This window comes from Vanellus vanellus (assembly GCF_965231255.1).
Source record: "Vanellus vanellus genome assembly, chromosome: 7".
NCBI classification, from domain to species: domain Eukaryota; kingdom Metazoa; phylum Chordata; class Aves; order Charadriiformes; family Charadriidae; genus Vanellus; species Vanellus vanellus.
In genome coordinates, this window is record NC_138912.1 from 9935745 (window position 1) to 9961568 (window position 25824).

A 25824-nucleotide genomic window follows, 5' to 3' on the forward strand; every position below is an offset into this window, starting at 1 on the left:
CAACAAAGTAAAATGAAAATCTCTAGGCCTCTCCTCAACTAGTGAGAATCAGCAGACTCTGCTGAATGCAGTAGAGTTGCAGGGATTTACACTGCCTGAGGATCTGGTCATTTCTCTTTTTTTCAAGGTGTTGTTTTCCATGGTTTGATTTGGGAGGAGGGTTGTTCTTTCGTTGTGTCCCTTCAAAGAGCACATGCAGCTCAATAAGCTTTTAATTATGTCTCTTGCTTTCTGTGAAGGTGGTTTTTACTTTTATTTCTGTTGGAGCACTCTCTGGCTGTGCCGTCTCTTCTGTTGGGGGAGAACGTCATAGCTTATATCACCTACAAAAGCTCAAAAAGAAGCAGCTGCATAAGATGAACATAGATTCTATTCTGGCACCACTGATTAATGTAGATAATGAAAATCCAGAGATAACCAAAGCAGTTGCAAGGAAGTTGTTGCCATGAACTTTCAAGAAATGCTAATAGATCTCAATGTTACAGCTCTTCAAGCATTCAGATCACCATTACTAATTTTACTCTTGCCTTTTCTTAGATGATTTTTGTTAGTGTGCACTTTCAACTTTCCTATTACGTCACTATAAAAAAAAATCTCACTTCAAACTTAAAAGATTGGGACCCTTAAAAATAGATACACTGCTCATTTCAGCATGCAGTTAATTCATAATCCTTGCAATTTCAACATTTCTTTGCTGTAAATCCAAATTAATGCTCACACTCTTTCAAGTGGCATTTTCATTCTTTTTCTGTTGAGAAAATAGCTTCTTCAACAGATAAATGAGAAGAACTATTGCAAATCCATGCCTGTTGCTTTTAGATTTCAAAGAATTACCTGGTGTGTAGATTAGGTATGTATCTCAGTTATTGCTACAAAAGGCCAAGTGGGATTACCAGCACTGTAGGCAAAGGGGTAGGCATGATTCTTATCAGATATATCACATAAGACACTGTAAGAATCCACGATTTTCTGAAAATTTTACATTAAGGTCTTAGGGCTGGACAGCCTTTATGTGTAACTCAGCAAAGCTCCCGAAAGCTCAAGTTCATCTCACTGTGACAGTGTACACCATCTGAGGATGTGGTGCATTTGAGAAGGGGCAAGTAGCAGGGACCCACATCTTGTAATTCACATGGCTGAATTGAGAGAGTAATCATTTAATAGTTGGTTGAGAAAAAGAAGCACCTTCTTAAGGTGACCTGTTTGGTGCCTAGGGTAATGTGGTGGGAATATCACCATAGTTTTCATTTATTTTTGGTTTTCTTCCCTGTGGAAGAAAACAACTACTCAAAAAAAAAAAAAAAAAACCAAAAAACCACCAAACCCAAAATACACTTTTGTGTTTCAGTTCAACACTGCAAGCTGAGTTCCCTCAGAGCGCTGAGCCAAACTCAGACATCTATAAAACTTACACAGAGAGTTAAATTAATTTGGAGTAATTTTGGTAATGATCTGGAAGAAAACATGAAATAGTATTGCAGAGTTCCCTGATGGCATGCAGACTGGGAGAACAGCAATAATTCCAAATCTCATAGTGAAAACGTTATGGCTGTTAATGTATTAATACTATCAAATGGAAGGATTTCATAGTGATTAGTTCAGTGTCTGTGTACCTGTATGGTAAGAAAAGGTTCTCCCATATAGCAGCAAAGATAGAATAAGATCCTATTGTTATACTTACATTAGATAAAAATTGTCATTATTTCTCTGACTTCTTCAAGGTGAAGATAAGTAGCTATTGAAACAGCTTAGGAAAAGGTTTTGTCTTTCCATTACTACAAAATACTGAAAGGTACAAAAGGTCAAAAGGCCTGGAGACCTGTGTAATTTTACCAGCATGTTAAGTGACCAACGAAGTGCTCACAAAACATTAGGAGAACAAATGTTCATAACATTCCCTAAATCAGAGCAAGCTATGGCTTGTCCTGTAAAAGGAATATGATGGAAGATAGTTCTTAATCACATATACTCTGAAAACATACATAGTGTATATATGCATATATGTAGTAACAGTGCACGTGCACTTAAAGAAAGACAAGATGATAGGGACTGGTAATATTTTTGTTAAATAAACCTCTCTACTATTACAACATGTAGGTGTAAGTGTTTTCATAGGAAGAGATAATATAACTTGCCCAGTATTTAATTCGGGGGAATTCTGTGGGGTTTTTTTTAAACATTTTGAGTAGTGTTGAGTGAAGTCTAGTTGTACTATATTGTATGTCCTCTTCACTACTTGGTGTTCATAAATAGATATCTTGTTATCAACTGATGAGGTTGATCTGGGTTTCCCACATGGTTCTTCATTTGCACTCCGTGCGTACCACGTGTCCTTTTTACATCTGTGCAGCAGAGAAGAGTGATTAGTCTGGCAATGGCTGCACCTAATGCAACTCCCTGGTATTATCTGTAGAGGTTTGTCATGGGTATTCTAGGTGTCTGTTTTCAAAGTTTAAAGAACTGCATTATTTTACCCTTGAGAGTAGCGGTTTTATGTCAACTACGGAACTAGACCCTTGTGAATATATCTAAAATGAGAACTATAGCACTGTGAGGGTTAATTAGATACGGTAGATACATTTTCAGGGATTCAAAGAAGAGGCATGATGAGAGCTCGTTTATACTTGGTCAGCCTTTCTCAAAGCCATTTGTACTTTTAGCAGGAAGGTGAACGTGGTGTAAGTTTTTAAGAAAGATTTGATAAAGCTATAATTTTGGGCTTTTTTTTTTCTTTAGGAGCCAGAGAATATGGATCATGCTAAAACTGCTTTGGTAAAGAGGCATAATTTCCAAACAGCATAATGATAAAGTGGCATATGACACATTACATCTGTGTTATTTTGTATCAGCAAGTCAGAAAAGGACATTTAGACCAGTTTCAGTGTGTTTTCATACAACATAATGCTCAAACCTTGTAGACAAGGCCAAATGTAAAGAACTTTGACAAGTGAAGTAGCTAAATACGCCTCAGAAAGTCTTAGTGTTTATTGATGTAACATATACGTTGAAGAAGCTGGAAGAGGGTGTAATAGGCGTTGGCTTAGACTTAATTGAATCTCATTGGGACTCTCCATTGAATTTGTTCTTCTCTCAATAAAGTACTGTCTTTGCTATGAAAGAATCAAAACAAGTCCATGAATGAAAGAAACCCTGACCCTACTGAAATCAGAGACAAAACTCTCATTGAGAGCCAGGATTTCATCTCACATGCCTAGAATTTTTCAGAGGCATTCAAGAATATTACAAAGCCCCCGTAAGGTTTCCGCATAAAAAGAGCTCCAAAGAAATGTGTATTCCTCTGCTCACAGACCTTCCCATAAGGAATCTACCCACCTTCATAGTGAATTTGGGCCTTGGATTTCACAGGTTCCTGGTTTCCTTCCCTGAGGCAGGTCTCTGAAATCAAATGCTCTCTGTGCGTGATAACTATTTCCAAGGTTTTGTGGATGCAGCTGAAAGCTGTGCTTTGGAAAACATTCTTTGGCTGTTTCATGACTTTCAGTTTTGTTCAGGAAATAAGGGCCACACATCTGGACAAGATGGAGAATGACGGTTTGACAAAACTGGAATAGGACAGAGGATTTCAGGTGCTGTTGAGCTCTTCTTCCTATGTCTGTTCAGACATAGAGCAACTAAATTGCAAGTTGACAGAAGGCTCAATGGTGGTTGCATATGGGTTTTTTTTGGCCTGATTCTGTGAACTTAGCTTGTGAATCACACAGTAAGCCCAGTGGTGAACGCTTCAGAAGGCAGCAGGAACCTGCATTACACAGTGCTGTGTATAGGCAAAAAATTATATTCCTGACTGCTAGGGGAAGCTGCTTAGCAAATGGAGCTATAGAAGATGGGAACTACCTGGTGGAGCAAACAGAATGAAACAAAAAAAAGCCTCTGAATTTCACTTCTGAGGCTGCTGTGCTCAAGTAATTGATTTTTTATGTTAAACTTACTCCGTTATCTTTTAACATCCCCCACCCACCAAAACACACACTTGTTCAGTGTCCTGCCAGTGGTGTGGGAACTAGTTTTTTCCTACAACGTTGGCATACTGGAGTGCTCTGTGGAGTCAACACTAGTTATGGAATATCTGAGACAGTAAGAGAGACTTTCCTGGGCCAGCACAGCAAGGAACCCAAATTCAGAGCATGCACAGCTCCTACTTTTATGTCAAGCTGTAAGCAGGCTGCCTATGAGGCCCTGGGAGGCAGGTACAGGCAGGCGAGCAGCTCTGCTTTCCTGCCTGCATATGCACGTTCCACAGATGCTGGCACCGCTTTCGTAAATTGTGAGTGATTTTTACAGCAGCATCTGAAGCACTTAAGCCTCGTTATTAAAATGGGCTCCTCAGGGATGATCTAATGAGAATCTAAGTAGATGTACCGTTCCCTCCTACAGTGGTTGCAAGTAATGAGACTGCCATCCTAGAAAGTGTAAAGGAGAGTCATTTGTCAGTACTAGTAGGAGTCATTAGGAAGAGAGAGACTGCACAGGAACCCCAGGAAATACAAGCCAACAGAGACATCTGTAAAGCAACACATGCAGGATGATACCACGCTAATTGTCTGCCTTGTATTGTATGCATTATACAACATCACCAGTTCTCTATAAACACATTATCTGTGTACCAGATACAAGATTAGCCAGGGTATGTTTATAGGTGTGAGCATACTTAGTTGTGTCCAGTTGAGATAAATAGGTGGGTATAAGAGAGATTCTTCCCTGTATTTGTAGAGTTGGTGATAAAGGTATTGTAAATTGAACATGCCCACATTTTGTCTACCCATTCCCAACAGGTGAAATGTACTTGTGAGTCCTCTGTTATGAAAGTCCACAGATCAATAAGTTCCTTTTGATTCTTCTTGATTCTTCTCTTTCATTGAATATAGTGTTGAATATAGTGATTGCCAATGGAAGCAGAAAGGCAGCATTACACATCTCTATAAAGGTTATAAATTTTAGAATTAATTATATCTTGAGGCCATCTCAATAACGATTTTTTTTTCCCCTATAAAACAATGTTTTTTCTGAAAAGTAAGTCATCATTTCTTAATAGAAACAAAAGACATGATTAAAATCAGCTTAACCAATTTAGGTGTTTCACCGTCATAGTATTTCAAAGACTTGACAAGTAGAACGCAATATTGGAATTACCAGGTACAGGATCATAGATTGAGATACGACAATGTTATTTGAAATAATCGTTATAGTGCTTTTCAGAGCTAGTAAACGTAGCACTTAATGTTACCTGGCCAGAAGCTCAGCATTGCTGCACCCAAAATAGAAAACCACCATCAACTCATGTGGTTGAAAGAAAGTCATGTTTGGGGGATGTCATGTACATTAAGTCATTCAGGGCTGAAATATGAAATACCCAAATGGTAAATGTAGAATTTTGCACATGCGCGTGCATTCTTCTGGACAAATTTTGTAAAGCCAAGCCCCCTGAACTGTGCATGTAAGTTTTAAAACATGTACGTGCAGATGGATTAACTTGTATACTGGCAGAGGCCTCTGTGGCACATCTCTCTCTGCAAGGTTTGTAATGAGCTTTTTCTTTTTTCTCCCTTCTGGTGCCTTTTAGATTGGCAGATGACTGTTCAAGTAAAAGAGGAACTTTTGTGGAAATTGTAAAGAAAACTTCCTTTTTCCTCCCCTCCCCCAATATATAAATCAGAAATTCACTGGGCCCAAGGTTATGGGTCCTCTAATGGGACATAGGAAACCTGTCGCTGAAAGGAGGCCTGCAGTTTCTTTTTTGTTGTGTTTGATAGCCCTCCTGTATGTGTCCCCCCTTTTTTTTCACGCTTTGTTATTCAGCTTTTCTAGGGCTTTTTAAGCCCTTGGGCATACCTGAAAAATGTAAAGGGTTTGATGTTCCCCTACTTTTTTCACTGTTGTGGTTACCCACACCCATGTAAAATAAGCAGCCATGTGGACGGTTTTTACTTCTGCAAGTTTTCACTAGTGTGAAGAATGGCAGCAACATTCTATTTTGGTACACTCACAGTCATGTGTTTGGGTATCTGGCTGTAAGTCTTGATGCTTGGGGACCTACCAGCATGGTTCTGCAACAGCCCTCTTTCCCTGACACACACGGGTACTTTCAGGGCCGTTGGATTGCTGTGATAGATTGTTAGGAGGCAAAGAAATAGTCCTGGTAAGAGTAATCCTAAAAATGGAATAAACTGTGTGCACAAAATGGAATTAAAGTTTTTAGACATTAGATTCAGATTTGCTAAATCAGCAGTGTTGAAGTATTGTCACCAGAGCCAAATTTAGCATTGACAGATTAGATTAGATTTGGGGTGGAACCAATGATATGGGCACAGCCACCAGATGGGCTACATTGCTTTACAAGTTATTTTGCTATTTCAAAAATTTCCTACTAGATAGCTAAACCAATGAAAGGGTGTGCATAGGACAGTTATGGCTTTTGATATGGGCAAAATGACCTAACAGCTATTTTCCATCTCTAGCTTCTGTATGCTTTTGGTTTAGGGAACTGTAGTAACTGGCAGCATCTGCATCTATCTGCTTGGGAGTTGGTTTCATTTTGGGTTTGCATATCTACTACTATGCTCTGTGCCTGCAACTTTTAACTCCAAATATCGATCTCCATACTCAATCATTGCCAAGTAACCTTCCATTCTTCTTTTCCACGCTGCCCAGCTAATCACCAGCTGTGAGCACACAACTCCTGCCTGCATGCCATCAGAATGAGTCTGACCTGCTCAAACGTCAACTCCAGCCTGAATATGAATTTTTGTCTCTGCAGGAATATCAGGAAAAAAAAAAGTCATCAGGGCAACAATTCTCGTTATTATTTGTATTTATATTTTTGGTTCAACTTCTTTTCTCCCTGGAGGTTTTGATTCCACCGATTTTGTTTGGGTTTGGTTGGGCTTGATTTTTTTATTGCTCTCCCTCTTCTCATTTTGTTTTCTCCATTCTTTCATTGGAGGCAATGAGCCGTCCAGCGGTCGGAACTCCCCTGTCCCCTATCGGCCCGACAGCCGCCCTCTCACTCCAACTTACGCTCAGGCCCCTAAACATTTCCATGTTCCAGGTAGGAGCTGGCACTGTATGTGTCTCGGTGTCCTGTCACAGTGTAGAATGTAGCCTTTGTAACTTTGTCTTGTCTCCATTGTTTCACACTGTTTACCATGGGGTGCACCTGCAGCGTTTGGAACTGCTCCTGGGCTTCCTGAGAGGAGTAGTGAGTTCAGGAATGGGGGCAGTTAATTGTGATTTTTACCTATTCTGTTGGTAAGGTGTTTCACTGTTAGAATGCCTTGGGTTTCAGGGTCTGTCGATGGCCCGTGAGCTGGATATGAGCTACCTAGGGCTCGATTTTTCTCGCAGTTCCACCACCTGAGCACCAGCATAACTCCGCTAATTTTAGAGTTGGTTTTGATTCACAGTGACACGCAGAAAAGAGCTGACCAGTGTGCCGTTACGTATGTTGTTCATTCAGATTGTTGTGACTTGTTTCAGTCTTGAACCAAGCAGTTCTAGTTTAGTGTTCCCATTTTTTTTTAAAGCAGATGAGGATGTTTCTTTACTTGTTTTATGCAATAGCTTGGTATCCTCAGAGAGACCTGCAGATCCACAAGGATATGTATGCCTCAGGACATCCTCTCTATAAAGGGTGGTCTCTGTTTTGAAGTAAGCTGCACAGTTCTTCCAGCTTTGGAGAAGCTCACCTGTCTTGGATTTTGATGAGATGAGGGTGGTGTGTCCCTAGCATTGTTGACATGCATCTTCTGACTGCATCAGTGCTAGCTGAAAGCCTTATTATAGCCGGTTATTCTTCAGGTCCCCTTCAGTCTAGTATCCCTTCTCACTGCCAGAGGTTACTGTTCTTCATCCTTTCCTCAGATCTGGCAGATAAGCTGTTTGTGGGAACTTCTTTTTCAGTCAGTGTGACCTGGCTTGGCTAAGGTAGGCTGTTTTAACTGCTTAAGCTAACCTGGTGCACTTTGACTTGCGTAAGCTAAAGCGCACTTGCATGAATAGCTCTGAGTAATAATCTCTAGCATGGTGGGAGAGCTGTCTTCTTCAGCTGGCACAGTGCAGGCACAGAAGGAGCTGTGTTCCTATCCTCCTTATAGCTTTCTGGTGTAGATGTGCGCAAAAGTACTGCATGACTACCCTTGTCATTTTTGTACCTATTTGCTGGTCAAGTAGCCGTAACAGATCACTAACAAGAATGAAATACCTCAGTGGTTTTGCGTGCAGCGAATTTGCCTGTTTAGTCAAGGACGTAGGATTCTGCAGAGTAAGATTTGCCTCTGTTTCCACCGATTTCTAGCGTTAGCTTTTCTTAATGCCAAAGACTAAGTTGTCTGCTGTAGCACTTCGGTTGGATCTGCGATACCCAGCACATATTTCTAAACTGCTTTTTCATATTTCATTCCAATGTAACTGAAAACCTTTTTCAGGCAGTATAAAGTAGCAAAATGGGTTTCTGACATTAATTTTCTTGTTCCCGATATCTCATTTTGGTCTTTTAATAAGATTTTGACAGATTTTGCACTGTAGCCCTGATTTGGGGTTAAATTTTGTATTTGTAGCTGTGCTGAATACATGAAGCGTTGCCTTGGGTGGGAAGGTAGTTTAGAACAAACTGATTCCTGTCTTAGATCATTATTTGTAAAAAATATTATATATTTTGGACATGCTGTAGTTTTACTGCATTAGAGTTCCAGGAAATTATTTTATTCAGATTTACCTTGATAATGTGCAATGTGGAGGGCCTTACATTAAAAAAAAAAAATACAAAAAAGAAATAAAATCTATCCCTGTGGTTTGAGAATGAGTAGTATATCAGTTAATGCTGCATAAAGAATCCCTTTGACTCACTGAAGTGTAGCTGTTGTTGACTGTTCAAAACAGTGTATTAGGTAGCTGTTTTGTTCTCTGGATTTTGAAGTGAATTGTAGGCTCACTGCATTCTCCTCTACTCAATCCAGCCAGTGAGTTGGAAAGAAAATTGAGCTGTTATGACTGAAGCACAATTTTCCGCAAAGGTTATTTGGAGTAGTTTTCCTCAAACGGCTTGTACTTCACCATTGAAATGTCTTGCTTGTTTGCATTTCTTCTCTAACTTTATCCCACTGATATTCTTCTCAACGTTTAAAATGTTCATGACTTGGATGCATCCACATGTAACAGAATTGTCTCCAAAGGATTTCATACCACATGTCTTTGACTTTTCACTTGCTCTTATGTTTTCTTGTCTTTACATAGTCTGATTTTGTATAATACTAGAAATAGCTTTTTGGCTTTTTCTTGTGCTTCATCCTTGATTTGGTCTGTCTATTGTTTTAGTGTTGGAGTTATCTTTATCTACAACTGAAGTAGTTTTCATATCTCCGTTTTTCTCTTTCTCAATTTCACAGATCAAGGTGTCAACATTTACAGAAAACCACCAATCTACAAACAACATGGTAAATGATCTTTCCCTTTTTATTTCAAAACTGGAGTGACAACTAAATTAAAAGGCATGCAGACTAGTGAAAAGCATTCAGTGTTTACTGTGTAAGCATTAAAAATTAGTAGTCCAAGCTTGAAACAGCTGTTATTGCATGTCCTGCTGAACGATTATGTTTTAAAGCGCATTGTTTCATTTGGATCATATGGTTTAAATCTTGGCCATGTTGATATTAATGGCAAAATTACCATTAACTGGTAATTTTAGTATTCCCTTTAGCATTATGATGCCTTTCTGTGTTTCACTTCTTAAAGTTTATATTTTCAGAATACAGGTACTGATAATGTTCAAATGGATTAACAACAGACTGGTCTCTGATAGGGACTTCATGGAATATCCTTGTTTTAAAGAGACGAAGTACAATAATTTATTTCAAAAACTAAGATTGAGATGCTAATATCACACCAGAATTCCAAATGTACCTGCGGCTTTCAATAAGAATCTTTAATTATTGAAGGTAATATAGGTCACTTATCATTGCCGTGGCTAATTTGATTCTCAGGCTCTGGTAGTATGCTGCACTTGGTTTTCCAGGTGTTTGGATTCTGAGTTGGACAGCAGTGTTACTGTTCTAATCTTTTTGGTGTAGACATTGTTATAGCAAGGCTGAAATAACAATGATGGCAGAAGCCCATTGCATTGCCAGTCTTTAGGACTGCAGAGCAAGGACCCAGTTATAATAGGGCGTGTTCACTCTTCCCTTCTGCTGTGAATAGAAAACTTTGAAGAGGAGATGATTTTTACGTGATGTGGTGAAAGACTGATGACTCCACTTTTTAATGACTTTGAGTTTGCATCCCTTTGCAGATGCTTTAACCAATGAAATGTATTTAGGATTAAGTAGCAAATTAGCAGTTACTCTACAGGGTTTAGATGAACAGTTGGCTGAGAGCCATTCGGCTGAGATGATTAGGAGAGCCTGGGAAGTCCATTCAGTAGTTAGGAGTGAGCACTGCAAATAACACTGCTGTGGTTTTACATCAAGGTTCTTTCCTTTTTTTTTTTTTTTCAAAGTTTCAAACCATATGCTCATTTGGGAAAAAGTCTTAACATTATTTTTGTTTATTTTTATGGTTTTAATGTATCTCCTCACCTCCCATTAACTTGTGAATGTTTAACCACTGACATCACCAATTCTAATACGTAAGTACTGTTTGAAGTCATGCTTTTGTAAACTCTGACCAGCTTCCTCCATACCTGCAATTATGCTTAGAGTTTCCCAATCATAAAATGCTTGGAATTCCCAATGATGTCTAATACTGATGTTCCTAAACTACACTGAACATGTTGGATGAGCAGACAATGCTTCACATGTCAACAGATGTCTTTCTGTTTAAAAAAAAAAAAGAGAAAAGGAAAAAAAAAAAGTCCAGAATCCTTGCTTCTGATACGATGGCTTCATATAAGAGAAGATGATTTGAGCTACTGGTTTGCAGATAAGAGGTAGTTAAGGCTGGTTTTAATGTAAACTGAATCCTATTGGATTCTTTTTTTTTTAACGTCAAGAAATGAAAGCCATAATGCACATCCTCACATGCTTTTAAGACACTTTGGCTTAGACTGAAATCTTAAGTGGATGCCCCATTGCTGAGATATTTTATTGGTGAGGTTCATTTTATTGCAAGTGCCTTTCCCTGCCAAGTTGATCTGAATGGAGTTTAGTATTTATTAATAATTTCACATCGACTTTTACTACTACTGCATGCTAATAAGCAAGGGCATGCAGCAGAAAAAATCCACTGGTTAAACAAACATTTGTTTCAGATTTCTTTTTTGTTTTGCAGCTTTTCACAGAAACATAATAAATAATTAGCATCAGCAGAATTAAAATTAGCGCTGTTCCTCTGAACTGTTTGTTTTCTTGCCCTAGAGAGAGGACAGATCGGTACATAAATCTGATTTCATCTTCATTAATAATCAGCTGTCCTTAGGAGATATTGGCAAATATTGTTAGATTGAATTTTCTTACTCTTGCCTAAGTTGCTGTGCAACCCTAGTAAAATCCAAAGCTGATTTGGGGTTATTTTGGGGGTGGGGATGAGGGAGAATAGGAAGGTTTGATTCCAGTCTATTGGCAAGAGAAAGACATTACTTTGCTTCAGATTACAATTAGAAAAGCAAAACATGAAAATGTTTGCTTTTGAAAATTAACTTCTTGTAAAGTATAAAATTTTGCCAAAATAAGGAAGACCTTTATTTTGATACAGATTATTACATAGCTAAGTTCCCTGATTGCCATCTAGATGCAGCTGCTTTGGCAGCACAGAGCAAGTCCTCCGAGGATATCATCAAGTCCTCCAAGTTCCCAGCAGCTCATGCACCAGCACCCAACGAGATACCAAAGATTGAGACGGACCACTGGCCAGGTCCTCCCTCCCTTGCGGCCATAGGTATGCAAAAAAAAATTATACAAGTGATGCAGCTTAAAAGGTATTGGTAACCAAAGTAGATTAATACTGGATCTATAAAATGGGTAGTGAAGATTGTCTCCTCCAGCTGTTTGCCACAAAGTGCAGTTTCTCTGGTGAGACCTCCAAGTGTCTGTGAATTTAAAACTATTGAGTGGCGCTGGGTAGAAGAGGTTTTGCTAAAGGATTTTGGAATTGATCACACAGATATTAACACATAGACAAACTATATGAACTCTCATGCAGTAGTTTAAAAATGTGGTGTGTCACACAAGCCTGACTTCTTTCAGTTATTGTCAATTTAATCTTTTAGTCCTAAGCTTATAGCAAATATTCCACAGAAAATATGATTGCTTCCAACACATTACTGTTTTCATGAGAAGAAGCAATGACTGAAGTGGAACTGTTAATGGACTAAGAAGTCCTGATTTTCAAGAGTTACTATTTCTACAGACTTTCTATTTTTCTTCTGTGTTGTTGCACTACAGGTATCTCATTTTCTTTTCTTTAAATCATGTGCATGATCATTTTAAATTTTTTTGGTTTTGTATTTTTTTTCTCTGTTAATTTTTATTGACCTCCACAGTATAAAATAAGGTACCTAACCTGGTTCATTTATGAAGTCATGTCTGAAACACTGAAGGTGTTGCCTGTTTCAGGTTTCGGTGAAGGAGTGTATGGTTTTCAGTGCAGTGGGATTTTTATGGAAGTGCTGGGAGAGGAGACAGAGGGTGAGAGAGCTCAGTGACCAGTTGAAGGGTCCGCATATGTGGCAGCAATTATTTGAAAATTTTCTTTATATAGGATTGCAACCTGGCAAACATTACAGTCACAGTGATAACATTGGCATACTTGAAACTCTTCTGACAGTAGAATCATAGAATGGTTAGATTTGGAAGGGACCTTGAAGATCATCTAGTTCCAGCCCTGCTGCCACAGGCAGGGACACCTTCCACTAGACCTGGTTACTCAAAGCCCAAATGCCTGTGATAACTACAGTATTATTATGCTGTATGTCTGAGGTGGAGTCTTTGCTGGAAATTTTGGCTCTCAGCTCAGTATCTAGGCAGTGGATGACAACTTTTAATAGTTTCCAGTAAAACTGTTTTGTGTATTGGCTATCAGGTGATTTTTTTACACCTTAGAAAATAAACAAGACTGTTTGGAAACTATGAAGATACAAATGTGCTTATGGGCATATTTTATTCAGAAATAAAACAGCATTATACAAGATTAATCACTAAAAACAAACCCACAAGCCCCCGCTTTTTCGGCTTGTCTGATTTTCTGAGTGTCATATTTTGCTTACAGAGCTAGAATGAGCTCAGCTCTCAAAAAAATGAGTATTACTGTTATTGTACTGAAAAGCCTTGCAAGAGCCTGAGACACTAAACAAAAGAATAAATAATTTAAATACAAATAATTTCTCTGTACCTTTTTGTCTCTCACCCTGTTAGCATCAATTCAACATTGCTGTACAAAACATTTAATTGATGTAAACTTTCTGATACTTTAGTTGCAAAATTTAGTCTTCATTCAAATAAAACACTGAGTTTGTCTAGCATAAGATTGGTGACTGACTATATCACGATATAGCCTGTGCAGAAAAAAATACAACTGCTGTCTATATACTTGCAGTGATATCGTATTCTATGTATTCATGGAAGTGTCCTGATGTCCAAATTGGACCATTTCTTAAGACTATTCAAGAAAAGAAAGATTACTCAATAAAAATTAAGAAACTAATGTAGAACACAAATTAGTTTGCTTCATTTTGGACTAAAAATAATGCCTTGTTTATTTCAAATATGCGTGTCCATTTAGGAGATTAATGTAGTTTAATTTTCCATTTGAAGTGTTAATTCAGATTCAATTTTCTGTCTAGGTAAAAGTATAAACGTAAACCAGATTTTCTGTTTTCAACCAAGGACACAGTTACTGTTGCTGTTAAACCCCATGTTTCCAGAGCTAGCGATCTGAGCTCCTTTTTTCTGTTACATTGATCCATGGCTTTTCTATTCAGGACTGTTGCTTGGTTGGAAACCCACGTGCAGTTTAACTTCTTGTTAATTTTATAAGAAGCCTGATAGCCATAGGGCAGGCTATCTGAGTGAGTTTTATTAAGGGTGATTTTTGAAAAAGTCTTTTGAGTCTGCAAGAAAATACTCCTTTGTTTACTGGTCAGTTTGATTTACTTAATACTTTCTAGCATTGAAATCTTCAAGCTGCATTCAAACTGATACACAAAGCTCTCTCTGTACTGTGGTTTTGTGGAAGCAGGAGCTGACATGAGACGCAGATCAAGTGGGAGAGAGGAAGATGATGAGGAGCTACAGAGACGCCGGCAACTGCAAGAGGAGCAGCTCATGAAGGTGGTTATAAGCCTGTCTTCTTGCTGTTTCTGAACACCACCCGAAAAGCGCCCCTTTGTTTTCTGTATGCAATTTCTACTAATGTCTCGATCAGCTTTGTTTTATTGATTTTTTTTTTTTATTTTTTTTTAATTGCCATTTATAGCTCAACTCTGGTCTGGGACAATTGATATTGAAAGAAGAGATGGAAAAGGAGAGTCGCGATAGGTCAGCCCTTTCTGCCAGTCGTTACGATTCTCCAGGTAAATCATGTAGGCAATAAAGCTAATAATGAGCAGTGAATAATAAACACCACATACACATATATCAAGCAGTCTCCCAGAAGAGAGACCACAGGGAAGACCACTTCGTATGTGTATATGCAATGTTCTCCCCTGAAAGAGTGGTCTAATTCATTAGCTGGTTTTGGTGAGAGGAAAAGTGTTGTAGTTGTCTTTTAATTAGAAGAAATATGATGTTGAGGGTTTTCGAGCAATTTTGAGGAGAGAGATTTTCTAATATAGATAAGGAGTGAGGTAAAATATTCAGTGCCTATTACATTACACATATGCTAATAAGATGGGTTATTGAATTAGAATAACACATTTTGCTTAAACTGGTGGTTCCTATCACTGTTTTGTCTCTCCTCCCAGGAACAGAAAATCAGCAGCATTTACCCGTGCAGATGTCTATTCCAAACACAGCCAGTGTTTTGGCCTGGGCTAACATTTTGATTCGGGGGTATTCTGTTCCAGAGCAAAAGCACAAAAGTCAGCTTTGGTTAATTGGTGGCTTAGATTCTTGGCCTCACTGCACATTTCGATGTACATCTGTGGCCTTCTCAGATCTCCAGAGAAGAGTTTGGAGGTTTTGTTTCACTCTCCTCATCCACCGGTCATTGTAGCACAGCAGCTGTACTTCGAGCCAAGAAGGGACAAGATGAGTCTCTTTGGAGTCATCCACTGGAATAGCTGCCAAGGAAACAAAGATTTCCTCGTGTTTCCTGTTGTATAAGTGTGTTGCCTCTATTTATGGTCTTCGAGAGAATGTCTGTGGCTCTCCCTCACTACCTGTAATGTTTACAGAGCAGGTCTACCTGCTCAACTCAAAGCTTATGATTTTTATATTAACTTTAGCACAGGTTGGAGGACTCCTGTATTGGAGATATGTCCATCCCTCTTTGCAGTGGTAATCAGTGCAGTCATCATTTGCCTTTTGTGGAATCAGCGGTACCTTTCCCAAAGCTGCTTGTTGACAGCAACAACAGTGCCTCAAGTTCTACATCCCCTGCCCTTCTGTGATAAAAATAACATTTAAAAAAAACACCAAAATTACATTCTTATATGGAGGATCTTGTCTGAGGGGGCTGTATTAACTGCAGAGATGCTATTGATTATTATGCTGACAATCTTTCTATTTATCCATCTTTTTATCTGTATTCGAAAACACACTCTTGACGTTTCCACATTGTCTTTATCTTGCTCATGCAATTTCTGAGGTCAGTGGAAATGCTAAGTTGAATGCCCCCAGATACCTTAATTCACTTTAATTTCAGATGAAAGCAGGAGTCACAGAGGTCTGTTGAATCATGTCATGTTCTCAGAAGTGTCACATCATGTACAGGATAACTATAATTTTGGATCAGAATGCCAAATTCTCAAACTTGTTGAATTCACTCAGTGCTGCCTGCTCTGATGGTTCTCCTGGTGAAGTCAGGGCCAAAACATGTGTCAATTACAGTGTTACAGGACTGAAACTAATAGCCTTTTCTCCTTTGTAGCAAAAAATGGCAAGCTGAAGCATGTGTATACAGAGAGAATAGAGTGTGCTAGTCATATGCGTCTTGGCTTGTGCAGCAGCAGAAGCTGGGAGCATAAGTGCAATGATAGCTACAGTAGGAAGGATAGAAAGGAAATTCGTGAATGGTTCAGAGGGTATGATGATATATAAACCATGTGTGCCACTTCGGAGAGTGGAATTGAATGGACCTGCATGGGAGACTTAGCAGGGAACCTATCCAGTCAGACACTGCTGATCTTGGATTCTCCTTGTCCTTTTACTTGGTCCCATCATAAGGTGCACAACAATACTTTATCTAGCCAAGAACTAAAAAGTTATTTTGTTCTGATGTCTGATCCTTGAACATTACTTTCAACTCATTGGAGACCACTTTGATTTTGAGCCTGGCAAAATCGGTTTCCCTTCTTGATGACCTGCCACCATTGCATGATAAAGCTGCGTGTGGCTTACAGAACCTATGGAAGGTTGTGATGAGTCTGGGGCTGAGATGTTAATTTCTTAAAGTCAGTGTGTCTCAGTTGGTTATGTATATGCTTAGCTCTTTTAACTGTGGTTTTTATGCTAGTGATTCCTCAAATGTTCTTGGTTTTAAGTTTCCATGGGATTTTTCCAGTAAAAGATTTTTGCCTTCCTCATTCAACAGCACATGCTTCAGCCTCCAAAACATCTTCTCTCCCTGGCTATGGAAAAAATGGACTTCACAGGGTAAGGAAATGGTGATTTTGAGAAGCAAAAGGTGGCTTTAATTATCCATGGTATTTATTTCCATGTTAACTGTATTGGATTTTCAGTTTGACCAAGGTTTCTTATAAGACCATGTGAAGTCAGACAAAACCGAATTTCCCTTCCCACAAACTACATTGTTAAAAAGGCAAGAAAGCAATGCAAGAAATATTGTGAAAATTGGGGGGTGGGGGGAAGGCTTAAAGCTATTTTTTATTCCCCATATACCAAGCTGCTTGTGAAGTCAGGGACCGTGAATTTATGTGCAATGTCCCTCTTTTCCTGTTACAGCCAGTGTCTACAGATTTTGGTCAGTACAACAGTTACGGAGATGTGAGTGGTGGTGTTAGAGGTAAGGCTGAGGAGCCTTTTTACATGCCACTTCATTACTGATCTTGTTACGGTGTTTCATCATTTCTGCTGTTTTATTTTAAGGTTGTGGATGTGGTTACTTTGCATTTGCTCAGTACGTTTTAATTACCTCTGGTAAACCCAACAATTAACTCAAACTCTACAAATACCTCTTTAAAAGTTTGGGTTTATTGTGCTAAATCTGCTATGTGGAGTTGATGCTTGTTTATGCCAAGGGACTGCTTTAGCATTGGTTGCAAATGGAAAGCAGATAACGTGTATATTATCAGGAATATATACCGAGTTCTGTTACAGTGTTTTATTTCTCTGAAAATTACCATCCACTGCCCAGTCTGAAAGAATGTGCCACAGTGAAGAAAGGACGGTCATGCCTTATAATCTCCATTGCTGCTCATGATTTTCATTATGACTTTGAGCTAGATGTGATATCAGTCATTGCATAATAAATACTTACAATATTTATGAAAGTTATGAAACTTTGAGAGTTAATGTTTTGAAATGGTTTGAGCTGAGAGGGAGAGAGTCTAGTTATCTCCAAAGTGAGATTGATCATGACTATCTTAGGTACCCTGCAATCGAGTGTCTTCTGTTGGTGCTTGTTTCTCCTTATAGTCTGTGGAGGAATCTAGACAGCTACCTGATGACAGAGGTTAGGTGAGGTGAATCCTGCTCTACACATTTGAATTTTAGTTGGATATTTATTCACTTGATTGTGGCTTTGTGTCTGTTAATATTTCCAAATGAAAAGGGCAGCAATGTTTGGAGTGTTTGACTCTTTACAAACTAAGTCCAAAAGTAGGAAGTTTGCTGGCCTTAGAGAATTGGGCGCGATTTTGAAAAGATCAGGTAGACCAGAAGACACAAGGATTGTCTGGCATATTGTGACTGATTCCTGTTCTTCTACACTCTAAAGCTGATGAGATTTCTCTTTTGCTTTTCAGATTTCCAGGTAGAGTACAGGTTTTCATCAATCAACTGACAACAGAACCAAAAGCATCTACTTTCTTGTTGAAGTTTGAATTTCTGCTACAGGGAAGGGTTTCTTAAGACAATAGCTTTGATTTTCCTGCATGTTTAAGCATAATCACCAATGTAGACTCTTATCAACAAAACACAGGCACAGCCTCAGATTCCTCCTTGTTACCTCCCCAGAGCTGGTTTGAGACAGCTCACACCAGTTCTGTGACTTGCTCTGTAAAATCCACTGTCTGTTGATATACAAGTTATCTGTAATAGTCCTCCCTGGACAGTTGAGGGTGGATTTGTTTCCAGCCTCTCTAGTACCGACCCCAGAGACGTAGAGTCTCTTCTGGAGGTAATTTTCTCCCATACCAGGAGCCTTGAACTCCGTGTTTTCTCCCTGGAATTTTCTCTCCAGACGATATGTCCGATCAATAGTTTTCTACAGTGCTGCCATCAGATGAGCCAGTAAGAGGTGTCCTTGCAAATATAAACCCTTTTAACTCCAAATCTTGTCTGCAGGGTTTTTTCCAGAATGGTTTCAGTCTGGCTGGCTTCTCAGCACAATCACAATATGAAATGGCAATTTAAGAAAGGGTTTGATTACTTGGATAATTTTGTTAATTGCATATCAAAATCATGATGATTGGAAAGACATTATGGGAGGAAAGAGGAGTTGTCCATGTATTGTGCTCAAAACGTTATTTCATTAGGTACAGTACCTGTGTCAAAACAGCACCTTTTTACCCTATCCCTGTTTGTGTTCATAGTAAAAAGTTTCCATTGTAGAGACACCAAAAAAAAATAATATCCCTCAACTGGTACAGTAAGTGACAGGAAGGAAGCCCAGAGGTGTAAGAGTGCTTTGTATGCTGTTGGGTGGCATCTGAATTAATGCTTCTGCATATTTGTCCAGAGGAGAACCCTACTTAGTCAGTGGGGGGGAAACGGGCCACCACTCTCTTGGGGTCCCCAGGTCCACCTGGGAAGTGATGTTGGTAGGCTCGGCAGGGAGCTATTGCCAGCCTTAGCAGTGACAGAAGGCTGTGGTGACAGAGAGGATTGAAGGATCCCTCTGCGTGCCTCAGAAGAGAAGTGGTAAACTAGCCATGGCAATGATCTATAAGATAAGACTAAATATTAAGACTTGAAGGAAGTCTCAGGGAAAATTCACCTTTGTTTTCACCACTATTTGAGTGCCTTTACCCTCTGTGTGTGTAACCTATGTGTCTGATGTATACCTGTATCTGATGCAGTCCCTTCCGGATGGTCATGTCCCTGGAATGAGAATGGACAGAGGAGTATCTATGCCTAACATGTTGGAGCCAAAGGCAAGTGCAGATATTATTCGCTTTCCTTCGAGCCAGTGAAGATTTGACTGTGAAATGCAGATATAATGCAGGAATTGTCTTAGTTCCTTTGTTTTTCTTTACCTCACCTCAGTCCCTGCTCCTTATGTGCCAAACCTCTCCCTTTGTTCTGGACTTCGCCAGTTACAGGTGTTAGTAGTCAAGCAGGTTGAGGGCAGCCCAGGTGTGCTTCTTGGCTTAAGGAGGCTTTCCCAGAGACAAAACAGTGATACTGAAGATGCTCAATAGCTAGTTCTCTCTCAAGCTTCCACCAGCCAAAACAGCAGGCCAAACTCAGTGGGAAAGTATCAGATCTGTCAGGTTGGAAAAGTAATGCAGAATATTGTGGCTCACAACACACTGTTGAGGCTGTCTTGATTTAAATATTAATGAAATACATGGATCTTTGTTTCAGATTGGAAGTTAGATACCTACATGTCTGTCTGGATCTGTTCTTTAGCTCTCAGCACTGTTAGCCTGACACCTTTCAATAATGAGAAAATGATTCAATAATTTCTCATATGATAAATCCTTCAGGAAATGTATTGGAAAAAGAGGCAATGTCAGCTAAATATAGTTTAAAATGCTTTTGCAGCTATGCCTAGAGATATCCGAGTCGCAAAATGAACATAATATAAAGAGGGGATTCAAGCAAGGGTGTGGTTTAGATCTTACACCTTTCTATGTTGCTGGTGAACCTTCCAAGAAATCATGATTTTGCCAAAGTTACAAGGATCAGCATTTCTGCAGTTGTGAGGAACTCTTTTTGCAAACCAGATTACTACTTGTGCTTCCGAGTCACCTCCAGACAAACTGTACAAGGCAATAACCCTCGCTTTATAAGCTGAGACCCCAGTGCAATGTATATTAACAAGTGTTTTTATATATTATATAAATAAGAGCTTGGGGATATCCCCAACTCCTGAGATACTACTTTTTATTCTAATCAATTTCTCTTTCAGTGCAATAGAAATTCTTACAGCCACCACTGCTGTTGATGCACTCAGTGATTTGGAATGTTACTTTGGGTGACAAATTCTGTCAGTAGCATTAGTGATAATATTTATGGGCATTTTGTGAGGTGATAGGTCACTTTCTGTTGATGTTTATAAAGGTGATGCCAGACCCTCAGCTTGTGTGAATTGGCAGTATTTTTATTCATGTCAATGGCCCAACACTGACTTAAGCCTGATAAAGTAAAAGAAGCCAACTCAAAGGCATCATAAAACACGCCAAAAGTGAAAATTAATAAACTTAAGAATGACCAAACCTTACCAAGTGGTTCTCCAGAAAGGACAGAATTTGTGCATCCTGCCGCCCCAGATTGAGACATGCCTTGTTGTGAATATCTAAATATAAAATGTACTTATGACCGTAGATCTTGACTTAAACTCTGCCTGTTTAAATACAAAAAGTTACATTTTAGTTTCCTATAATGCTGTATATGGTAGCTGTTTTCAGTGTCTTACATAAACAATGTAATTCAAAGTATAGACTTAATTGTACAACTGTGACACTGTCAGAATCTTCTAAGAATCATATCTTACAATTGGTATGTAAGCACACGTTCTTTAAATTATTATTACTTACAATAAACTCAGTGGTGTGTTCACTGATGCCTGATTCTTATTTATTATATTTCTGAAAAGTTCATTGGGATAATTGTTGACAATGGAATGAACTTAATTGCCTAATTCTGCACAGAAGTTGATTTTTGATTTTTGTTGAATTTCTTCTGATGTTAAAGTAACTGAATTAATAGCATTTGATAATAGCTCAGCTGTCTTTCCAGGAGAGTTTGATTGACTCACTCTTGTTCCCAGTGGGCAAATAGCACACGACCCATAAATAACAGTAAAAGCTGAGCCAATTACAATGAAGTCTGCAGAACTTCATTGGCTTCAGTAGAGGTTGGATGAGAACCTCAATGGGAATGCTCTTTTCCTACTCAGCAGAGACATGCAACGAGAAGGGCTATAGAGAGGTTCTGTCAGATGGAACATGAGCTCTCCTAAGTCACTCCAAGCATTTATGGAAGTGTCTGCCCAAGGAAAAAATCCTAAAGCAGAGTTTTATTTGCCAGGGATGATTCCAGAAACTGATTTTAAGGCACATGGTTTTCTGAAATCCTTTCTAAGCAGCATTGTTTCTGTTGGATTAAACTGATTTGACACCCACTGACAGTAAACATTTTACTTCAAACAAAGAACCTGAAAAACAAAAGTAAAATAATTTATGCATTCAGGAATTGATTATTGGCCAATAACTGATTTGTAGAAGTTCTGGATGTTCTTTGCAATGTAAAAGGAAAGCAAGGGAAATATTATTGAGAGATGTGCTGGACACATACTCTTCTGAAGTAGATGAAGGTGTGCAAGACAAATATTTCTACAAAAGTGTCAGCTTTAATCCATGTATGTATTGCACAGCCAGCAAGCACAGTGGGCAGTTGTTTGAATTCTTTGACTGTCCAAAAAGGCAAAGAAAATCATGTGTAGAATTTTGATGAATGCAGCGGCACCCACTAATCAATATTTTGCTTATTCAGAGTTGCTACTTTTTCTAATGTACTTTGATGTGGTTTATTTTTAAAAGTCCACCAAGTGTCTGTTTCATTAGAGCTGTCCCCACTTTGGCAACCATCAGTTAGACCAATGAATGCCAATTATATTTACCTTAATAAATTCTGGATGAGAAAGTATATTGGCTAGAGAGGACTGGCTGACCAGAGTCATCTGTATTTTATGCACCTTAAAAATCAGTGGGGTGGGCAAGTACACAGTGGCTCATTGTAATGAGGCAGTTTGATACTAACCAAGTTCTTGCTGTGGAACTTTAGGGGATGAAAGTGCTGTGATTTCCTCTGAAAAAGGAAATGTTTGTGTGGTTATGAAAATGAGACACATTGTGTTCTTATTGCTTTAGAATGTAAACACATCTCTTTTTCCCCCTTTTATACATTGTTAACAGATTTTTCCATATGAAATGCTCATGGTGACCAACAGAGGGCGAAATAAAATACTAAAAGATGTAGACAGAACCAGGCTTGAGGTAAGAGAAGCAAGTTCCTAAATGCTCTTTCCTGCTGAAGTTGTTTGTTGTTGCACACTTGAAAGCTCAAACACTGGAGTGTGGGTCCTTGTTCGACTGGGAAGATTCCTCAGCACTAAGCAGGGAGTGCAACAGCCGCATCTCCATGAACAGTTCTGGGCCAGGAGTCCCGCATCTCTTTCTCCCTGCTTCTGGACTGAGCTTCTCACAACACCCTTATGTTTTCAAGCAATTAATTATATACTTGTAAATTGGTAAAAAGCCCAAAATTGGTGAAGTGTTTTGTAGTCATAGGATCTGTATTGTAATGGAGCAATACTTTGTTTGATCTTGGATCATTTTTTAGATAAGAGCCAGTGTCAGCCATCCTTGAGGATTAAAAGTCTAACTTTCTTTAACTCATCCATGATTCCTGTGAGTTGGCTGATATCCAAAAATGTAAGGATTTAAATCTCTGCCAACAAATAAAAATTGTTTACAGCTTTGTGGATTAGAAAGACTTAAGCAGCCCAGCGGAAGTCTGGGGATGTTTAGGTTGCTTGTAGTTAGTTATTCTTCAGCCAAGATGAATGGAAGGGGCCACAAAAATTTGGGTAAGTAATCATTTATGCACATTTTTAGACTAGTAGATATGTGATCACTAATCAGAATTCAACACTGTGTTACATTAGTGCCCCAGGGAGACACTTCCCCATCCAGTGAGTGCATTCTAAAGCAGCTGAACAAGAAGTAACTTGTGCACAAGACAGCACCAAAAAATGTTTCATTGGCAGTAGAGAAACGTGCTGGACAGTTAGTCTGGCCAGACATCTTCCTTCTCAGAACTTCAAATGTAGCACGTCAACCTGCAGCCTTTCTGCAAAACTCTCCTGAAACCCAGTGTCTGTTTGAACACCGCAGAGGTGACTAGCTAAAGCCTGGGACAGGGGCATGGAGGAGCTGGTTTTCTTCTCTGGTCTATCACTGCTTGTTGGGTGACTTCAGACAAATCAATTTTCTGTCTCTTGCTTATTCAGCAACTGAAATAGTTCTCCTGATTTCCTTTGTAAACTTCCCAGACTTAACAAATTGCACTGAGCACCCAAGTTCATGAGGACCTGGATATGTATATTGCCAAAGCATTATTATTTCCTGCAATGGCTCTTACACAGTGACATGAAATCCTTAAGGCACTCCTACCTCCTGTTGTGTCTCTTTGGCTTTGACTGACCATTGCCTTTTCTCCTTTTTTTTTTTCCTCCCCCCCTCCCCCCCTTTTTTTTAAAGCGTCACTTAGCACCTGAAGTTTTTCAAGAAATATTTGGCATGACGATACAGGAGTTTGACAAGTTACCTCTCTGGAGACGCAACGACATGAAGAAAAAAGCAAAACTCTTTTAATCTCCCTTTAAACAAACCAACATAAAATGATGCATAGGATATTGTATCATACAGTCCAAACTATTTGGAAGCAACTACTTATCCACCAAAAAGGGAAGATCGCATAGTGGCACCTCTGTACACAGCAATTGAACAAGATGAACATTTGCTTTCCTGGAACACAGGGAGAAAATATCTGGGCTCAGAAACAACAATTATAGTTTTCAGAGGTGTTGACCTGCTACATGATACTATACAAGATAGGAAACTGCTCTGTTCTTCTCCCTCAATGATATTCCCTTTACTTCTCTCCACAATATGATGGACTTTATTGCTAGAGCCAGGAAGTGCCCTTAGGATGCCTTGTAGACTAAAGTAGTTGTAACCACTCCAAGAACTGGAAAAGAATATATATATATAAAAATATATATATATGTATGCGTGTCTGCGTGTGTGCACACATGTATTTATATCTATCCATCTATCTGTGTGTGCGTGTATGTATGTGTACACATGTGTATATATATGGAGAGGAAGACAGATGCTCTGTAGTGAAGGAGAAGCCCTTTGTAACATATCCACGTGGTCACATTAAGTCTTTCACACAACCGTTTCTTAATTGGCGCTCTTTTGAAATGGCATCTTCTTCATGTGATACAACCTGCAAAGGTGGGCGCTCTGCTCACTTTCAGTACATACCAGTTGAATTTCTGGAAAATGGACTCCTTGTACTTGTATATATTTGCTAGGATATAGGAAGTGAATTGCTGTGTCTGTTGTCAGTCTTCCCTTTTCCACACTTTCTGCTTGAATTAATAAGGCTGGAGCTTAACCAGTCGTTTGAATAATTTAAGATCACTTAAGTAATGGGAATGGTAGAGAAGAGTCAGTTTTCTTGTAATTTAGCCCAGGAGATGGGTGGATGGGGGTGGGAGTGACAGAGTGAGAAAATGCTTTTTTAAGTGTGCCCTGGTTCACACCCAGAGATTTCGGGACAGACTCCCTGCTAGTAATTACTAGTACAGCTCATCAGACTGCAGTGGAGTTGTAGGATTTTACATCAGCAGGGAAGATGGTTCTCTGCAAGCTAACACACAAATTCATCCCTCTGTGGGAAGAATGTTTATGAATTAAAAGGTACCATCAAGGTGCCATGCTCTGCCAATAGAGGCTTTTTGATTAAATTGCAGTTGCTGTTGTCAGTATGGCACAGTGCATGGGGCCAAGCACTCTTTTCAGTTAATGTAGTTTTTCACTTGTGCTTGGAAAAGAGGGCACAGACTTTTTTTTTTCCCTCTCTTGAAGCGTCAAAGCTCCAGCCTTGGTTATTTTTATTTTCCTTTGTGCCTGACTTGGTTTTTGAAGACAAAGTAATCATGCAAGACAGTTTCTGAGCTGCATTGAACTCCTTATTGCTTTCAATCTTCTTCCAATATGCTGCAGCTTAAAAAACTGCCTGTATATACCTTAACTGCTTCTGGGCAAGTCCTATACAGAGGAGGACATGAGCACCAAAGTAATTGAATGAATGCATTGTGGCTGCAAGGTCAGCTTTTTCTCTTCCTTGGTGCTTAACTGCCAATGCATACTGCACTAACGAGCCCGCCTCCTGATACGGGAGAGGGTCATTTAGGTTCTGTGTCTGTCAAAGAATATCAAGGTTTCATTTTTAATGCAGAAACTTTTGGCACTGGAGACATCAGAACCTTTGTATTTTGTTATATGAGACATTGGTGTTAAAATCTGGAAGTCAGGAACAGGAAACAGTCCCATGTAGTTGTGAGATTCAGTATCACTGTGTTGAGTTCTCTATATCACCAAATGCCATTTCACCATGAAATCTGCAGGACAGCCCAAATCCTGCCTCTTCTTTGCTGGTTTAGGAAGTCCTGTTGCAACAGATCACTGTGGTTCCTTTGATAAAGTCTGAATTGAAGATTCAGTACATGAGAGACAGA

General features: G+C 39.2%; 1 protein-coding gene across 2 annotated transcripts in view; it reads left to right on the forward strand.

Moving 5' to 3' along the window:
* The window catches only part of ABLIM1 (actin binding LIM protein 1), a 106798-nt gene extending 82025 nt beyond the window's left edge, over positions 1-24773 (forward strand). The window contains exons 13-23 of one of the 2 annotated variants that reach the window (XM_082486134.1): positions 6962-7066; positions 9402-9449; positions 11737-11883; positions 14182-14273; positions 14419-14515; positions 16696-16757; positions 17067-17127; positions 18089-18096; positions 19364-19438; positions 22427-22507; positions 23774-24773. In XM_082486134.1, coding sequence (XP_082342260.1) covers positions 6962-7066; positions 9402-9449; positions 11737-11883; positions 14182-14273; positions 14419-14515; positions 16696-16757; positions 17067-17127; positions 18089-18096; positions 19364-19438; positions 22427-22507; positions 23774-23887 — 890 coding nt within the window. In that variant the 3' untranslated portion in view covers positions 23888-24773. Of the gene's footprint in view, positions 1-6961; positions 7067-9401; positions 9450-11736; positions 11884-14181; positions 14274-14418; positions 14516-16695; positions 16758-17066; positions 17128-18088; positions 18334-19363; positions 19439-22426; positions 22508-23773 lie in introns of those variants that run through there. The other variant, XM_082486133.1, reaches the window with a different exon arrangement.
* Positions 24774-25824: the final 1051 nt, after the last annotated feature.